The sequence below is a fragment of the Fusarium proliferatum genome (genome assembly GCF_900067095.1).
Source record: "Fusarium proliferatum ET1 genome assembly, contig: FPRO_scaffold002, whole genome shotgun sequence".
Taxonomy (NCBI): domain Eukaryota; kingdom Fungi; phylum Ascomycota; class Sordariomycetes; order Hypocreales; family Nectriaceae; genus Fusarium; species Fusarium proliferatum.
Genome location: NW_022194791.1, coordinates 754927 through 768619, shown reverse-complemented (window position 1 = coordinate 768619; position 13693 = coordinate 754927). Strand labels below are relative to the sequence as shown.

At 46.1% G+C, this 13693-nt stretch overlaps 6 protein-coding genes across 6 annotated transcripts; 5 read left to right on the top strand and 1 right to left on the bottom strand.

Moving 5' to 3' along the window:
* Positions 1–348: 348 nt before the first annotated feature.
* On the bottom strand, positions 349–855 carry FPRO_03554 (uncharacterized protein; the record flags this gene model as incomplete). The annotated part of the gene is made up of 1 exon (XM_031226221.1): positions 349–855. The coding sequence occupies one exon, from the start codon at positions 853–855 to the stop codon at positions 349–351; it is 507 nt and encodes a 168-aa protein (XP_031076779.1).
* A 1219-nt stretch (positions 856–2074) lies between these two features.
* On the top strand, positions 2075–2713 carry FPRO_03555 (uncharacterized protein; the record flags this gene model as incomplete). Its single annotated transcript, XM_031226220.1, has 2 exons — positions 2075–2375; positions 2427–2713. The coding sequence occupies 2 exons, from the start codon at positions 2075–2077 to the stop codon at positions 2711–2713; spliced, it is 588 nt and encodes a 195-aa protein (XP_031076778.1).
* Positions 2714–3511: 798 nt separating this feature from the next.
* Positions 3512–4087, top strand: FPRO_03556 (uncharacterized protein; the record flags this gene model as incomplete). Its single annotated transcript, XM_031226219.1, has 1 exon — positions 3512–4087. One exon carries the CDS (start codon positions 3512–3514, stop codon positions 4085–4087), a length of 576 nt encoding a protein of 191 aa, XP_031076777.1.
* Positions 4088–5575: 1488 nt separating this feature from the next.
* On the top strand, positions 5576–6016 carry FPRO_03557 (uncharacterized protein; the record flags this gene model as incomplete). The annotated part of the gene is made up of 1 exon (XM_031226218.1): positions 5576–6016. One exon carries the CDS (start codon positions 5576–5578, stop codon positions 6014–6016), a length of 441 nt encoding a protein of 146 aa, XP_031076776.1.
* A 1432-nt stretch (positions 6017–7448) lies between these two features.
* On the top strand, positions 7449–8018 carry FPRO_03558 (uncharacterized protein; the record flags this gene model as incomplete). Its single annotated transcript, XM_031226216.1, has 1 exon — positions 7449–8018. The coding sequence occupies one exon, from the start codon at positions 7449–7451 to the stop codon at positions 8016–8018; it is 570 nt and encodes a 189-aa protein (XP_031076775.1).
* A 3556-nt stretch (positions 8019–11574) lies between these two features.
* Positions 11575–13102, top strand: FPRO_03559 (uncharacterized protein; the record flags this gene model as incomplete). Its single annotated transcript, XM_031226215.1, has 4 exons — positions 11575–11631; positions 11682–12122; positions 12176–12301; positions 12353–13102. 4 exons carry the CDS (start codon positions 11575–11577, stop codon positions 13100–13102), a joined length of 1374 nt encoding a protein of 457 aa, XP_031076774.1.
* Positions 13103–13693: the final 591 nt, after the last annotated feature.

Genomic DNA, 13693 nt, shown 5'->3' with positions numbered 1-13693 from the left:
TCGAGTTAGACCGCAAGGTAGCGTCGCAAAAGATACCAACGTAGTTCACATATGTTCTTTATGCTGAGCGTCACAATGCGAACGATACACGTGGTTCGTAAGGATAGTCAGTGAAATGCTGAATTACACAATCTAAGCAATCTATATAAACCAAAACAAACTTCTAAACCTCTCCCTACACCATCAACCACCTCATCTAGATACCGTGACTTCAAAGGCAAAAGGCTGGACCGATTGGACTTGCTGGTATTACTTGACTTGCTTGTCCTCCTGGAGTGGTCAGATACGATGAGCAGAGTACTTATTGGAAAACTCACTTCGAATACCTGTCCAAAGGGCTGAAACAGCTCAGGCACCGCCGGGAGCAGCGGGAGCAGCGGGAGCAGCCGGGGCACCAGCGGGTGCTGCAGTGGGTGCGACGGCAGTAGGGACAGCAGCAACGCTGGAAACCTCGGTAGGAACGCCATTAACGGTAGTAGGGACATTGACAACATCAGTGGCGCAACCAATGGCTTCAGTGGTGGAAGTAGGAGATATGAGAGCGCTAAGAGAGGAGATGATAGCTTCAAGGTCTGCGGGAGACTGGCGCTTGGCAAAGGGAAGAGTGCCATCGTCAAAGGCAGCAGTCGTGGTAATGGGGACCTCAGTGGGAGTACCAGAGACAGAAGTCGAGAAAGTAAGGATATCTGTCATGGGATCCGTAGGCAACTGGCCGAGAAGAGAGCTAAGAGCGTCGAAAAATGCCTCAAGACCGGCTGGGTCGAACTGACGTTTCTCAAGAGCAGCATTGTTTGAGCCTCCCTGAGGAGCCGCGAAGGCAACGGAGAGAAGTGCAAGAGCAATGACAGACTTCATTTTGAAGGAGTTGTTTTGAAAGAAGTGAGAATGGAATAAAGAGTATGAGTGTTAATAGAGTGGCTTTTGTTAGTCTGTGAATGATTTAGAGTGTTGTAATGCTGAGATAGATGAAAGCTCTACAAGATATTATATATTGAATTCTCAGTACTACTTTCACCCAAGTATGAAGTTCCAAGGAACCACACTACATGACGTAGTTTCCTTGGTTTTTTGGTAGCCGTAACCATGAAAAAGAATGTTGATTGCTATAGAATTTTATCATCGAACTCAATCGCGATCGAGAGTACTCAGATCAAAACCGGCTTTTGCAGCATCTCGTATGGGCCATGATATACCAACTTCACCACAATTTGACTTGGCAACTACATAAGTGCAACTGTTGTTCTGGTTGTGGAATGCGGGATCAATATCAGCATATCTCAGGTTCCATGTTTTCATGACTACTAGCCTCTCTCAGGAACGTCTCACTTTCAACGCAAGAGAGGTAAGATGTAGTAGGGCCGATTAGAAAGTCAATATGTACGTAGGCACTGAGATATACAGAGTCATAGCACGGTAATCTAGGCGTGAGCGGTGTTATTGAGGCTGGTAATTCATGACATCAGCGATCTGATCATGACGTACATTCTGGAAGACATGGATAGAACACAAATGATCCGGTAGTGATAAAAAGAAATTACTTGAATAGTGGCCCATGAAGAATTCATGACTTGTAATTTACCTTTATGACGACGTTTTGCGTCTACCCATGGTTTATTTGTTTTGCCAACTTCTAGTTGCTAGATTCTGTTTGCACGAATATTTTCAAGATTTGGATGTAGATAAGGCTCCCTCGCAGTCACATAAATACGGCTCGTAGAATAAGGGGCTTTCTAGACAAAGAGCGGGTGTTTGATAGGGATGTTTTAAAAGCTGCACATACACGTGGCTGTTACCCTGGTATATTTGCCAGCAATGTAAAGACGATATTGTTGCCAATATTATCACGGGGGGAAGTTGAAATATATGTAGACTGGAACGCTGCTACCTGATAACAATGTCAGTAAACAATGGCCCCTTTTACTCTTCGTCATTCCCCTTTCACTCACACAATGCTGCTTCATCCCTCAACATCAGTTTTATATCAATAAAAGCTCTATTGTGCCCATCATGGTCCATTTCCAGTTTTCAGCTAATTCATACTACATCCCGATCTTTGACTACCTCAGAAAGGACCATGCGATTTATTATCATCACGGCTATCATCGCCGGCAGTGCTGCAGCAGGTTCACTTTCAAAACAACAAAAGCCCATCAGAAGGACCTCGACTTTCCAGATAGTGTACAACAGGACAGAAAAGTTCAAGGCCGCCAACAATACCCTGTACATAGGGTCGCCCAAACAAGACGCTTGCTGTAATCAGTTCAATGCTGAGGATGCGGCCACCTTCTACCTAAAAGATGAAGAGCTCTTCCTCTATTCACCGGGAAATCCCAAGCAACAGGTGATTGTGAACAGTAAAAAAGCCGCGACAGGATGTGAGAAGACTTTCATAGGATGCTGCACTTTGCTTACCATACTTCCTCTAGGTCAAAATTCCGTTGGTTACTCCATTGGTTCAAGGAAAAAGCTGGAGAAAGCACAGAGAGAAGGCTGGCGAATAGATGATGATGACAATATTACCTTCGATGGACTCAGTCTGATGGCGTGCAGCAGCTCTGGTGTTGGGCGGGATATTATTGTACGGAAAAGTGATTGCCGACTAAAGGGTTGCAGGGCGTGTCGGAGAGTCACAGCAAAAGCGACATACACAAGTCATCCTACGAGTTGTTTATATAGTGGAGAGGGACAGGTTGTTTCGCACTTTTGCTTGTAGAGGTAGAGCTAGTCGGAATGCCTCTGAGCTATACAGCTGTATGAGAACGGATCTTACTCCTGAAAGTGACCGCGACCTGAGATGCCCATATCTCATAGATGTGGTAATCTCTAGAGTTATGGATATGGTATTTATTAATAATAACAACTGCTTCAGGGCGCCATTCTTCTTGGATGAAACTCACACGAGCAAAGGGGGCAACAACTCCAGTCATGTCAACCAGCGTTGCGACTACAAGATAGCGACTAATGGCGCTAGCAAGGCGTGTAACGTGTAGTAATCAAACAGACTCCCCTTTCTTCTTGGCCTAAAAGGGAACTGATATAAATGGGTCAGTTGTCAGAGGTTGACTGCCGGAGTTGTGGGAGCCGAAACAAAATTCAGGGAGAGGGCGCGGAGATTTAAATATGATTGAAACACGGCCCCATGATGCATCGCAACCAGAAACCACTATTGACTTGTGCCGCGATTGCCCCTTGTTTGTCTCGGATATTATTGTAAGTGCATCCTTATAGTGGCTCCAAAGGAGGGCTATTGGTTTGTGCCGCGTTTAGCGCTTCTTGACTAAGAAAACGGGTGTGCAAGTCTACCGACCAAAGCCATCCCTTGACATTGCCTTATACGGCAACTGAGATTATCTTGTGAGAACAGCTGAGCGAAAATCATTATAAAGACCTTTCTATGCCGGCGCTCTGGAATGAAGAACAATCCAGCACTCATTCTATCTACACTCCTTTAGCCACATTCATTTAGACGTCGCAGCCAATTACCCTACCACGAGACTTGATATCTCACAAGATGAAGTTCTCTACACCGGCCATTCTTCTTGCTTCCATTCCAATTGCCATCGCTACCCCTGGTAACTATGGATATGGATATGCGTGTGATTGCGAAAAGGTTGCTACCGTGACCGCTACCTCTACATGCACGGTCACAACGTCGATCTACGACTCCCCAGACACCAAGACCGTCAAGGTCACTGTCCCTGTGTACAAAGCACCGGTCACTGAGACACTGAAGGTCACTATGCCCGTGTACAAGGCTCCATTGACCAAGACTGTCACCAAGGTCATTACCTCAGTCGCCGACCCGCCAGCCGCCAAGACCGTTAGGGTCACGGTGCCCGTGTACAAAACACCGGTCACTAAGACCGTCACGATCACTGAGCCTGCTTACAAGGACCCGGTCACCAACATTGTCACCAAAGTCGTCACTACGTATGGCTGGAAACCTACTGTGACCAAGTACCACAACGAGCCGGCATACACCATGTACAAGACCAAGACTGTCACTAAGCCCTGCACCGATAATGAAAAGCCTCAGTACAACATTGGAGTCTATGACAACTCTGGAAGCGGGGACTACTATGCTTGATACGAGAGGTCGGGAGCGCTTTTTCTTTTGTAACTTTGTTGTAATGTTTAATTTCTTGAAATGGGGATACGCAAATTGGGTGGTTTGGGTTCAGTCATGTCAAAAGTATATTCAGATTGACACTTTTACGACTTGTTAGAGTGCAGGGACTTGTTTAATCATAATTTTACTCATTATTGTTAATCATAATTCTCAATCAAAGGCAGTTGACTGTTATATGTAACCCATTTTCCGTAAGTGAATTAATCAGACGGGAACACCATTGATCAAGCCCTTCTTTATTGCATTGTGAAATAGTCATGTCACCGACTCGGGGTCACAAGCGGAAAAGTCTACCTACAATGAACTTTGCACGTAGCCAACAGTGGTATGCATCATACAAACAAGCAAGAAGCTACTCAGCCCCTATCAGTATCTCCAAACAATTATTATAAGAGATGGCCAGTTATGTCGAGAGGATGTAGCAACTTGCAGATCGAGTGGTTTAGAGTTGCTGAGAATTGAGAAACTGCTGGGCTGAGGAAAGACAGCTATTATAATACTGAGTTTAGGAAGTAAAATTTCCTTAGCAGGTATTACGGAATAATAAAGCATGTTCCATTCAAGCTCAAAGCAGCATAACTATGACTCAACCAAGACTGGATCCATCGTCTAAGGTTTATGTTTGGAGATAGAGATAGAGTTAGAAAGCCTATAACCTAAAAGCTGAAGGCTATAGGCTTTCTGTCTCGTAATATTGATAGATAAATACGCTTCAAAACTCTACACCTAACCAACTGATTGGCTTTTTAACAAATCGACGGGTCACTGGTCTTGTTGGGCTTGAAATCACGCCATGCATATCCGCAGGATTTCCACGATTATACAAGCCTTTCAGCTGGCTATGAAAGAGTTTACAGAACTCGCCACCTCGTCGGTTTGACATTTAATAAATAAAGACACCAGCTGCAGCCAGTTCCCAACCCAGTTCTTGCCCCTAATTAATCCAAGTAAAACAGCAGCAAAAAGAGCACCACTGTCATTCAAACGGGTCACAATAGCCACAAACAAGAAAAGGCATCAACACTACGACAAGCACAAGAGACAAGAATGCAAACGCGCATTTGAAGCTTATTTCCAGTGATTCAGCTTTGGTGCTGTTACACCTTCTTCCATAGCTGGCAGTGATTCATAGCCCATCAGCTGATAAAAAGCTTGATACGCCGCCTCTCCGACCTTCGACTCTTCTTTCCAATCTGAGTTCTGAATCTCTACATCTTCAATCTAACGCCTGGGTTCTGTGTGGTGATTATAAGTTCCTGGGTTACCGACTTCTCATCGCGAGGCGCCTTAGCCAGTCCACCAAGATCTGGAACACTGGACAAGGCCAACAAGAAGATGTACAAAATACAGCCGCAATACGCACTTCAACCGTCGTTTTGGATACACCCGAGAGCCTGTATAAAGCACGTTTCCCTTCGCGCCACATCCGCGCTGCCAGCTTTCATCATGCCGACCTTCGATGCTGAAGTATTCGCTTTCCTCTCCTCTATCAAGGAGCCCGTACTCAAAGACGGAGCAACGCGCACAAGACTTCTCGGCATGGTGAACAATCTTACGGCTCCCCATCCTTCCGAGGTCATGCAATGGCTTCAAATGGCAGAGTTTCGCGTCTTTGCCTTTGACAACCTGCTAGTTGATTGTGTCAAGACCTGGGCTGGCTACAGAACCCATGTCCAACCCTTGTGGGTTTTTCTACTCCTTGGAAAGTTGATCGCGACCATGCTTGGTCAAGACAAGTTTGAATGCACAATCGGTGGTATACGATACCAGTGCCCTAGGCTTGAAGAATCGAAGATGGAGCTGGAGTACAGGTATGATCGATGGGCATATGAGATGGAGGACGTGACGATCGACATGCCTTATGAGTATGGAGATTTGTTAATCTAGGCGATGCTGCACTGTTGCTCTATTTGGAGTTCATAGGCCTGACAGCTGATGCTTGCATCCCGCGCCTGACTTCGACGATATCACTCCTAGTTTCACACCAGTCTCTGAAGTTTCTAGGATAGCTGAACAATAGGACTTGCGATAAACAATGATAATATCCTCGCATTTGGCATGGCCTTTCTCGAACCACGTGACAAGACTTTAACCATGTTCATGTTCACGGTTAAAGATTGTCTTACCACCACCTCGAGTCAAACAAGTCCTTTCCCAGTAGCCGGTACATATTTTTCAACTTTGATGAAACTCTCATTGTGAGGAGGCTTCTCGACGTTATCTTCCCAAAATGGTGAAATGCAGCGACGAGGCAGATCAGTAGTCCATCTACCCACAGTCCAGATCTAGACCCCAATCCTTCGGCAGCCGAGGCCAACACAGCCCATGGCGACACGTACTCTTAGATTCAACAGGTCATGAGCCTCATAATTCGATCACTGACACAAGTTCGTCCCTGGGCCAAAGTCGGCCTCTTTCGGCAAGTCCAGCGCCATCCCTGCACCGCCTCCAACCAACCAGGTTGCCCGCCTTCGATGGCATCAGCTTAGTTCAACGCCACAGCCGCCAGAGTACTTCCGATCAGTGCAACGCTAATTCCCATTTCGTACTGTATGCAGCGCTGTAGCACAGCCACAGACCTTCTGACCTACCGGCCGCAGTACACAATTGGCTGTTTGGCCTTCAGCTCCCAGGCACTGACATCGCATAGAAAAGCCGTTTTAGCTGATGATCTGCTTACATGAGATCCTCCCGACCCAGCGCCCCGGTTCTAAGGACGTCTTGGCAAGAATGTGTAAGAGAAATCGACGCAGGGGTACCGTGCGATTCTTCCCGCTAAGGAAAGTATTCTCGAAGATCGTTCTTGTGATGGGAAGAGGTATGAGCCTTATAAGATCTCGGCCGGCCAATCGCCATTCATATGTAGATTGTAATAGGAAGAGCGGTCCATTTGCACTGAAACGGGTTGAGGCAGCAATATTTCATTGTTGGACAATGGAAGAGTTTGCTTTGGTTGATTCGGGGTCAAGGGGAAGGAGACTCTCCGTATGCCAAACCGCCGTTTAATGTGAATCGATTTGGTATATAAACTTATTTCTTCAGTCTCGAAAGTATGGCAGTAACCTGGAAAGAATCAGCTTCGTGGTATCAATATTCTTTCACAGGAACTCAACGCCGAAGCTCAGACTCGACACGCCGCTTACTTTAGGCCAATTTCGTAACCTTCGTTATGATATTTCCAGCATTTGTTGCAAGCCTGGAGGACGTATACGCCAGCAGCTCTTCAAGTTCTGGGGGACCGTACCAGATCTCAGACCAAGTCGTTGACATAGGGTTCCCTCAAATTATGCAACTGACCTGGACACCATCACCCTCCACAATGGCTCTCTTTATCTCTGAACCCGGTTCTCATACTCTCTATGCAGTCTGTATGCCTCGTGGTTGGCAAGGCCCGACATATCTCTTTCCAGGGTCCAGCGTTGCTGGACATCCGATATCGTCTGGAATCAGATCCAGCGATGGATTCACCTTTCAACTCCCCGGAATACCCAGTTACAACACTCCCTCCGGTCAAGTCTCTATGACCTACCATCGCTCGCGGTCTAATCCTCGATACAGTTTCTCGATGAGTGTTGAACACGGTGGAAGTCGCAGAACAGAGTCGTTTGAGTGGCGTATCTCATCAGAAGCTCAGAGAAGCGCTTACAGCATGGTATGGCAGCTCGTATCGCTAGGGCGCACGAGTAGATCTAGCTCAACCCGCTCCCGAAGTTCTGAAGTTGTTGCAATGGTACACGAAGACAATACTGCGTCAGGATCTGCGTCTGCCCAAAGGTCGGGAGGCTTCCAATTTCTGGGCAGGGCAGCCACAGGTTCAATGGGATATCACTGGACTGTCACAGCATTGATGAGTAGTGTAGTAATTCTGCAGGATACCAGCCGGGAGTAGCACTAATAAGCTAGTGAATTTGTGGCATAGTTATTACAGGCAGATAGATATTCAAGGCTGGGCATCACAGAAGATGGGCAGACTTAGCAGGCTAAATCAACCCCCTCTCTACTCTTCATTTTGGATACTATATAATGGCAAGCTTAGAAAAGATCAGTCTAGGTTACTGTCAATCTATCCAAATATTTCCATACCTTATGACCAGGATCTTATGTTTTCTTACATTCTTCCGATTGCCAAAAAAGATGTACGTTAGCACATTACTCCACGAGTACTTCAATGAAAAGGCAAGAAACATCTTGGAATCTGTATCGTGGATGAAGGTGCATTTGAGCTAGAAGTGTTGTTTGCAGCTGAGATATATGCCTGAGAGCTTAAATCAGCCGAGAGAACCTAGCTACCTACCTAGCTGATGTGATAACTACTGATGCATCAGAGTATAGTATCTCAACTAGGATCCAGATCTGTTAGCTGTATTCAAGTCTTATGGCTGAAAGCTCATAGCCACCACAAAGTACTTGATCACATCATTCACTCACGGTCATGTCATCCTTCGCAGACACAGAATTGTACAGTTTATCATTGGCTATTGTTAAGGAGCCAGTTTCTTGTGAATGGCCAAAAGATAAGACTCGTCCAGCAGCCATTATCGCTTACTCAGGATGAGCCGACGTCGCTGTGTGGTTCAGAGCCACAATTCAGTCATTATTCACCCCCTTTGAGTTATTTCTCTTGAGATATCATTATGAAAATGCCCAGCACGATTCTTCAACTACTCAACAACATCACTTTCTACATATCCCGCCCAATTTGAACATAATTCCCGGAAAGAATCCTTGGCGCCACCACGGAATATTAGTCATTTTGACCTCAACATGTGCAAACAATCGAATTTATCGGTAGTGGTGCAAATGTGGAACGGAGTTAGAAGCAGTAAGACCAGTCCTCCATAAGTGTGCGGCATTTGGCACGTCAGAATGCAAGGGTCTGGGAAGAGAGGAATCCTTTGACGAGTGGGACGCAGGCAAATACAAGGATTGCAAGAAAAAGGAGCTTGAGGAGGAGAATAGAAGTCAAGGAGTAGCAGAAGAAAAGTCCAAGAAGACTACAGAGTAGTTGTAGGTCCACACCACCAATAACTTATGCCTTAGGCGTTTTCTCTAGTGCTATGTGAGCAACTGAAAAGCAGATAATAAAATACTGATTCCTCTTTAACATGAAGGTGATTATTGCGAATCCTCAACCAAAATAATGCAGGAAATCATGCATGAGACTTACGCTGAATGCTTCACCAGTGACGTGATTAATGACTGGTATGGCTACAAAATGGCTGTGTAGAAACGTGAGCCCCCTCACCTCAACGTTTGCCCCTTACCAACCACTAGAACTCGTACACTCTAGAGTCAATATGTGCGTAGAGAAGATCCTTCAGTACTGGTGTAAGTGTGGGGAGAAGGCAGGGCGAGAATATGTCGACTATCCGTGCACCTCGGCGAATTGTAAGGGCTGGATGAATGAAGAACGACAGACTCGAAACTCGGATAGAGAATGCATGGAACGTGAAGCAAAGAGGCGGAAGAAGGAGGCGGAAGAAGCCAAGAAGAAGCAGAAGAGAAAAGGCCAGTAAAGACTGTTAGGTAGTATATAGCTTGAATCACTGAACTCCTGTGCCGCTTCACTTCTATTTGGACGGTTGCAAACAGATGACATCCCAATCATAGATTAACGGTTGGAAGATTACGCCTAAATACATACAACAAGAGTCAACACTTTGTGCTACAATCACTTTAAACGGTCGATTCTTGGCATGAATATATGACCAGAGAATCTATAAAACGGCTCGGTTCGGACATCTACCCTTCCACTGTAACATTATCTCTTGTGCTAACCACTTCAGATCTCTACTTACTCTAAACTCAACATGTGCGTACATAAAACCTTTTACTACTGGTGTAAGTGTGGGGAGGAGGTAGAAAGAGACTATCGTGATTGCCGGTGTGATCTGGCTGGTACATCGAAATGCAAGGGCTGGAAAAACGAAACGGTGAACTATTGGTATTCTTCCAAGGAGTGTAAGGAATGTAAAAAGAAGAGGCTGGAGAAAGAGAAAGAGGGAGCTAGGAAGAGGTAACAGAAGGCCGCCAATAGTCCCTTTCTGAATGCTGAGGATATACTGCTCACCGATTCATACACCAATAGGCACTCCTGAGATCACCCTGTGACAGTCAATTCTGTGTGATAGAAACATGTTGATGACCTTGTTATGAACGTGAACCTGTGACCAACACATCTATAAAGCGGCTCGGCTCCAACGCCAACTCCGCCACCAAAAAGCAACAGGTTTGCCATAAAAACATACAGATACCCTACAAATCCGTAACTAAACCCCTCAGTATTTTCCTCTTGTCACCATGTGCAAAAAAACACGCGTCGTCCATCTTTGCAGATGCGGTCTTCAAGCTTCGTTGGAGCCCGTTGTGGAAAGATCCTGTCCTCTGCGATATGTTCTCAAATGCAGGCCGACAGTTGAACAAATAGAGAAACCCAGCTCTGGAGAGTGCGCAACATGTAGGGGAAAACGGGAGAAGAAGGAGAAGAAGAAATAAAGAAGCTTCTTGAGAGCCTCTGGTCTATTTCTTGATCATATATAGGGAAACGACAGCTACAATCATCAGAAAGAACAAAGCTAATATAGCGAGCACACAAACACCCTCACACTATCTCATGCTCCGATATGTCATAAGGTACACATCGTCCATCTTTAGAAATACGATCTCGTAGCTTCATAAGAAAGAATTGTTGAAATACGTTTAACTATAACTACCAAAAACCTTGTTAAACTTCCGAGACAAGCTTACGCATCTTGCCTGTCATGTCCCCGGTGTTGGTCGGTCTTACGATACCACAACCCCCTGCCTAGGAGGATTACGAAAAAGTGCTGGTACATGGAATTTTGGAGAAAAAGACAGATAATAGGTGCTTACTGGTCGTCGCGGGTGAGACCTGGGCCTAAATATAAACCACGTATGCGTTTATTTGTCCCAGAAGGGTTGTAAACACAACGATAATAATGATTTGCTTTTCTTACTGGCTCGGCAGGTAAATTGTCAATCGTAATGCTAGCGTCAGCCCAGCCCTACTGCTAAGTAATCCCGCTGTATCGAGGATTAGGCTGATCTTCAAACCAACAAGTAAGGCACCGGCTTTAGATATTCGAGACGGCAAATCACACATAGCAAATAAAAGCGGTATATCAGTATCAGGTCCTGTATATCCTTACAAGATATCCTTTGCTGCTATTAAATGTTTATTTCAGAGCCCTGGCACACTGATCATCAATCCCTGTTTTGACGGGCGGTCAGTCGACGATCCCTGCCATACAAAGCTGCATGGCCTCCCAAGGCGCAGTCGAACTTAACATCACCCAGCACCGCTCATAACCGAAGCTCGGCCCCTGTGGATACCTCTGATTAGGTTGATTCGAGATGTCATGATTTATTAGCCGCTGCAGTCCTCGCCTTATCGCACGGGTTTCCTTCTACACCTTAGCGCCATTATGCCAGGAACGCCATCGAGCCGCGGATGCGACGGATGTCGTAGGCAGAAGAAGAAAGTAAGCATGACAATATGTCTCATAATAAACTCCAGTGTTAACAACAAAAGTGCGACCAAGCCAAACCAACATGCGGAAGATGTAAACGAGTGGGCGTACCATGTGTTGGAAATGGCGTCAAACGATGGAAATTTCACTCATTCCATAACGACGATCAGAGCCTTGTTAAACGACGCCCCAGTAATGAACAGACCCAGCTCTCGTCTTCGTTGGTTCACATCCTCCAGACTGAAGATGCCAGGTTTGATATCCGAGCATTCGGCGGCAAACTTATCCCAGAAATCGTAGCACAAATTGGTTGTAGTCCAGCACTCGACTCTTGTGTAAACGCAATGGTTTCTCTGTATAAATCACATCGGTGCCAGGAATCAAGAGTTGACGCTTTGACGAGATATGGAGAGGCTTTAACAGCAACCAGAAGCGCTATACTTGATCCGAAGGAGAAGATCATTATGAAGATGCAGGTCGTTTCAATCATGTTTGTTTGCCATGTGAGTAAATCTCTGCCTTACCATATCCTCTCGCTAGAATTGACACTGTTCAGTACTGGGTAGACCGCAAATCAATCGAACAACATCGAGAGGTTATATCAGTGTTATTTCGCGAAGCTGTTATGAAAAAGCAGCTCGATGAAATGGGTGACTACATGGTGGGACTTAGCCAGCTGGCCGTATGCCAAACCCCCTCCCCTGAATATTTCTCATAGCTGACGACCATTTAGGTTATGGCGAGCTTCTTGAACCCTCAATTTGAGCTTGGTCCTTGGTTCTGGGAAGCGTGTCATACGATTGGCACTCCACGGCCAGTCAAATACCACCAAGGAAGCTTTCTGAGCCTAGAATCTGGAACCATGGGAGAACTATCGATTTTGATGCGCTCGCCAAAGAAGAACCTTCGTCAACTAAGATCGATCTACGACGTCATGCAGTTCGAGATGCCCAAGGTCCGGCAACTCCTTGCACTAGCAACAATATCAACAGCGGCACCCAACGCACCGGCCATGTCGATACGAGTCTGCAGTTCATACAGAGTAGCATATGGAATTCTACTCGCCATGAGTGCGGTGATTGGACACACTTTGCAAATCTGGGATACAGACTTGACGCTTGTGGGGAACTCACACGACTGCGTTGATGAGTGTATTGCTTTAGTAGAGCAATGTGAAAGTGCTCGACCGTACGGCGCTAGCTTTGTGCCGGACTTTCTTACAATGGTTTGGGCAGCGACTACAGATGGCTATAGGAATGATGAGATGGCTGAGTACTTGGTTGATTATGAGAAAGACTCCATCGGGGCGGACTTTATGGGCCAGGCTATGTCAATAAGAGAAAGACTGTTTGCGATGGAGGCAAGGGAGACAGCGGAGGAAACGGAAGTCATTCTGGACCCGGCGCTTGAAGTTCTGGTGAAGGGGCCGGTGGTCAGCGTACAGGAGATTCAGCCAGCCGTTAGTGAGTGTATCATACTGTAACTATTGAGAGATAGTAGAATCAACAATCAGAAGGATAGAAGATGGATCCCGTGCTGAAACAATAAAGATGTCGTCAACTTATGGGCCGTGTCAGAGACCAGAAAAAGATGCCTAGGAAAACCCAAAGGCTACTCCATACAAGCCTTCTCGAGCGTGGTCACTGCCGATGCAATGCCACGTTGTCGATAAGCCATAGCTTGTAGCTCCTGGCTTTCATTAGCGCTTCTGGATAGCTCCTTTGGAGCTCTCTCACGCCTAACTACGTCGTCATGCAGGCTCTGCTAGCGACTTGTCACGGGGTTCGGCGTTCACCCTCATGCTGCACTATTGTTACGTTTCCGAAAAATCTGCGAAACTTCGTGTTTTCAGGCGTTTCTTACCATCAGACAATTCGTGTATCCTTAAGAGTGCCATTCAGGTTTGTGAGTCATTGTGAAATCCGGGGAAACTGGACACGATTGAAAGCTCAGGGATGAAAGGAAGCTCAACAGCTGCTTGGTCACCGACTGCATAGCTGCACAGCAAGCTCCCACCTTCTGACTCACTAGCCATTGAGCAAGGAACCTAGGCATTCCCCCATGGTTTCACATG